This window comes from Solanum lycopersicum, chromosome 1 (genome assembly GCF_036512215.1).
Source record: "Solanum lycopersicum chromosome 1, SLM_r2.1".
In the NCBI taxonomy this organism is placed as follows: Eukaryota; Viridiplantae; Streptophyta; class Magnoliopsida; order Solanales; family Solanaceae; genus Solanum; species Solanum lycopersicum.
The window spans coordinates 51,899,551-51,904,129 of NC_090800.1; the positions used below are offsets into that span (position 1 = coordinate 51,899,551).

The following is a 4,579-nucleotide window of genomic DNA, read 5'->3' on the forward strand; positions in this document are numbered from 1 at the left end:
AGTCCATTTATAGCTCAATCCACCATGGTGTGTGAGCCTATTTTCAAGCTTCTAAAGAAAGACACCCCGACAAAGTGGACTGAAGAGTGTCAGACTTATTTTGATGCTAGCAAGAACTATTTGTCCAACCCACTAGTATTGTATCCTCCGCGAGAAGGAAGTACTTTGTTATTGTACCGGTCTGTCTTAGATAGCGCATTCAGATGCGTACTTAATCACAACGATGAGACAGTAAGAAGGAAAGAGCTATATACTATATAAGAAAGAAGTTTACTCCATACGAGTCTTTTTACACTTTGTTGGAGAGAAAATGTTGTGCTTTGACGTGGCTTGCCCTGAAGCTAAGAAACTATTTGTCTTCGTATACTACATATCTCCTTTCCATAATGTGATTTCGCCCGGAAAGTTAGCTAATTGGAAAATGCGGTTGAGTGAGTTTGATATCGTGTATGTGACTCAGAAGGCAATAAAGGTACATGCTTTGGCTGATCATCTTGCAGAAAATCCAGTTGATAAAGGGTATGAACAACTTAAGACTTATTTTCACGATGAAGACGTGTAGTTTGTGGGTGAGGATATTTATGAATCATATAAATGTTGAAGATTATTCATTGAAGAAGCGGCAAGTCATCTAGGTAAAGGTATCAGAGCAGTCTTGGTGTCAGAATCTGGTCAACACTATCCCATGGCGTCTAAACTCCGATTTAATTGCACAAACAACATGGCTGAATGCGAAGCTTGTATTCCTTGTTTTAAAATGGCCATCAACATGAATGTTTACGAGTTGTTAGTTATTGGATACTCAAAGCTTTTGAATCATCAAGTTCAAGGAGATTGGGCTGTGAAGAACCCAAAGATTATACATTACATACAGTATGAGCAGAATTTGTGCAAAAGATTCCGTAAGATCTAGTTTAGACATACTCCCAGAATAAAGAATGAATTGGCCTATGCTCTTGCCACCATTCCTTCCATGATTAAACATACGGATAAAGATTATATTGATCCTTTAGATACAGAGTTCAAAGAACATCCACTCCATTGTTCCCATGTTAAAACAGAACCAGATGGTTTGCCTTGGTATTTTGATATAAAGAATTATTTGGAGTTTGGAACTTATCCTGAGGATGATACGGCCAACAAAAACAAGTCGATACACCGTATGGCTCTCAATTTCTATCTAAGTGGAGAATTCCTTTATAGGAGGACACAAAATTTGAGTCTTCTAAGATGTGAAGCTTATTTAACAGATACATGCTGGAGTATGTGGTACGCATATGAACGGGCTAAATTTTGAAAGAAATATCTTACGAGCCGGGTATTTTTGGATGATTATGGAGAATGATTGTTACAAATTTGTGCAAAAGTGCAACAAATGTAAAGTGCACAGTGATTTAATCAGAGTTCCACCTCAAGAACGTAATGCTATGAGTTCACCTTGGACATTTGTAACTTGGGGAATGGATATAATCGGTCCTATAGAGCTAGCCGCTTCTAATGGACACAAATTCATTTTTGTTACCATTGATTACTTAACCAAGTGGGTGGAAGAATCCTCTTACAAGTCGGTAACCATGAATGTGGTGGCTGATTTTGTTCGCAACAATCTTATATATAGATTTGGAATGCCATAGTCCATCATTACTGATAATGGCGCAAATCTCAACAGTCACCTGATGAGTGATATTTGTGAATAGTTTAAGATCACTCATCGAAATTCAACTGCTTATCGTCCCCAAATGAATGGCGCTGTACAGGCCTCAAAAAAGATATCAAAAGTATTTTGAGGAAAATGATTGACAAGCATCGAGGTTGGCATGAGATGTTACCATATGATTTATTAGGATACCACATGACTATCAGAACATCAATTGGAGCACCTATATATTTGCTAGTGTATGGAACAGAAGCAGTCATACCTGATGAAGTTGAAATACCATCATTGAGAATCATCCAAGAAGCTGAGTTGACTAATGTTGAATGGGTCAACAAGCGGATTGATCAACTAACTTTTATTGATTAAAGGAGAATGGTTTCCGTCTGTCATGGTCACTTGTATAGACAGTGAATGGCTCGTGCCTTTCACAAGAGAGTGTGAACCAGAAATTTTGAAGTTGGTCAGTTGGTTCTTATGCGTATTTTTCCTTATCCAGACGAATACAAAAGAAAGTTCACACCGAAGTGGCAAGGACCTTACATTGTTCGCAAAGTATTATCTGGAGGCGCTTTGGTCCTTTCAGAGACGGATGGCACTGTATGACACAAAACTATTAACTCAGACGCTTTCAAGAGATACTACGTGTGAAGCTACGGTTCGCATTTCCGTTATTTACTTGAAATCTTTTTGTTTTCTTGTATTTATTTTTTGTAAATTCTTATCCTTCCAGTAATGAATTGCGTCTGACCTGAATTCTCAAGAATGAGATACGTAGGGGGCCTATGTCGGCTTCGGTCACCCCATTAACCCCTTTTAATATTTCCTTGTATTTGAACTACGTTCAACCTGAATTCTAAATTATTAAATATGTAGGCGGCCTAAGTCGGCTTCGGTCTTTTGTTTTTTGTAAATTCTTGTCATTTTGTTAACCTTTGTGAGGGAACTACATTTAACCTGATTCCTGCCACAACGGGATACGTAGGCGCCATAAGGGTTCGGTCATATCTCCCGTACAATTTCTATTCCTCTTTACAATAGAAACCGGGAAAGAATTTTTGAGAGGGACTCAAAAATTCATGAAAAGAGATTCTTCCTCATCAAGTTAAAAAAATAAGATATTTCGAGTTTTGCAACAGGGATAGTATTTTTTCACAAGATCTCAAAAATTTCACGATCTTCTCAATTACAGTGGAAATATAAGCAAGACAGTTAGTTCGGACAGAAATTTTGAGGATAGACTCAAAATTTAAGCATGGGTGTTTATCTACGAGTTCAGAGTGACTCTGAAAAATCCCATGCGAATAATCAGATAAACCTCCAAGCATCGGACTCAAAATTTTTTATTTAAGCCCGATATGACATGACTTGGCACTGACCTTTCTCAGATACTATTTCATAAAAATTTATTTTCATAAAGATTTTCCTTTATGTTTCATTTGTCTTGGAATAAAATATTTTGTCTTATCTATCAAGAGTCGGGAGATTGGTAAATCAACCAGAGATAGCAAGACAAGCAACAAATAACTGAAGAAATTGACACAGATCAGTTCGTATTTTAAAACTAATAATTATTCTGTGGACGCAGGTTTATAGTTTTAATGTGAAATTGGCAAATTCTTCCGATGGATGAATATGGGGAAGTCCAAAGAGGAGAATACTATCCCAAAATCAGTAGTTTTCCTAGAAGCAAGGAGCATTTTATATCTCTTATGTCAGACACTTAGGAATATGAATTGTTTATTTCAATCAATTTCAAACAACATGAAATTTATAAAGGACGTCCGGCTAGATTTGAAAAGGAATCAAGAAGAAATATCTAGGAAGAGTTTATTGTTTCCATAAAGGATGTCATTTGCATCATAATGTCGGATATGATAATATGCATTACTTGGAGGGGACAATTATTTTACTATTGATCAAGATGATATACCATCTCGAAGTCGTTTTACCGTTATCATCATTGGAGGTGATACAATATTCATGCATCGCGAGTCGATATCATGCATCACGGAAGATCATGCATCACCAGTCAATACTCATGCATCGCGGAAGATCATGCATTGCTAGTCAATATCCATACATTGCGAGTCCATACTCTTTCATCACGGAAGATCATGCATTGCGAGTCAATACTCATGGATCGCGGAAGACCATGCATCACCAGTCAATAGTATGCATCAAGAGAAGATTTCATACCTCACAGAGATTAGGGATCACGAGAACATTTTATACCTCACTGAAATTATGCATCGTCAATTCTGTCCGATGTGTCTCGCGAGTTCATTCCATCTCTCTCGCATGTCGGTACATCTGTAAAGGCTCAATATTTATTTTCATCGCGTCAACGTAATCAAAACCGATAGACGAGTCACTAATTTAAAGAATTGAAGGAAGTCGAGAAGATGGATTATAAGACTTATCTTCCCTTTTTGCATTTTGTATTGTATTTATTTTTGGGCATAAGCCCTTATCGCCTTTTACTTTATTGTTTGTATTATTTGCTTACTATTTAGGACAGGTACAAAGAAGGTGGGCTAAAAACCCAAAACAAAATGGGTCAAAAACCCAAAAGAAAATAGGTCTTAATACCGGTCAAGGTGAACAAAAAACCCAAATTTGGACCAAAATATATCTACCTATCTCTCTTTAGTTGCCTTTTATTACTTATTTTTTTTACTCGTCATTATTTCTAAAGGTTAGAAAATCCGGTTTCCCGCATAACACAATTTTGGTTTAAACGACTAGATGAAATCAAGTAAATGACTTAAAAGATTTTACAAATTGAAATTCACTTAGATGAATAATTTTTCACTTTCAAAACAACCTTAACTGATTTTGCATTCATTTACCAATAATTCTAAAGAGTATTTTTATCGTAATTGTAAGTCTTACCAAATATTAAGTTAGTTGTCGGAAAGCCAT

General features: G+C 36.4%; 1 protein-coding gene across 1 annotated transcript; it reads left to right on the top strand.

Moving 5' to 3' along the window:
- Nucleotides 1-421: 421 nt before the first annotated feature.
- Nucleotides 422-2,023, top strand: LOC138342258 (uncharacterized). Its single transcript, XM_069294593.1, has 4 exons — nucleotides 422-519; nucleotides 604-902; nucleotides 1,014-1,160; nucleotides 1,758-2,023. The coding sequence occupies exons 1-4, from the start codon at nucleotides 422-424 to the stop codon at nucleotides 2,021-2,023; spliced, it is 810 nt and encodes a 269-aa protein (XP_069150694.1).
- Nucleotides 2,024-4,579: the final 2,556 nt, after the last annotated feature.

Bases quoted from the DNA above. Each gene is read 5' to 3' on its own strand.
- LOC138342258 (XM_069294593.1), top strand. From the start codon at position 422: ATGCGGTTGAGTGAGTTTGATATCGTGTATGTGACTCAGAAGGCAATA. The intron at 520-603 runs GTATGAACAACT...TAAATGTTGAAG, and splicing joins GAAAATCCAGTTGATAAAGG to ATTATTCATTGAAGAAGCGG. The intron at 903-1,013 runs GTAAGATCTAGT...TTGATCCTTTAG, and splicing joins GAATTTGTGCAAAAGATTCC to ATACAGAGTTCAAAGAACAT.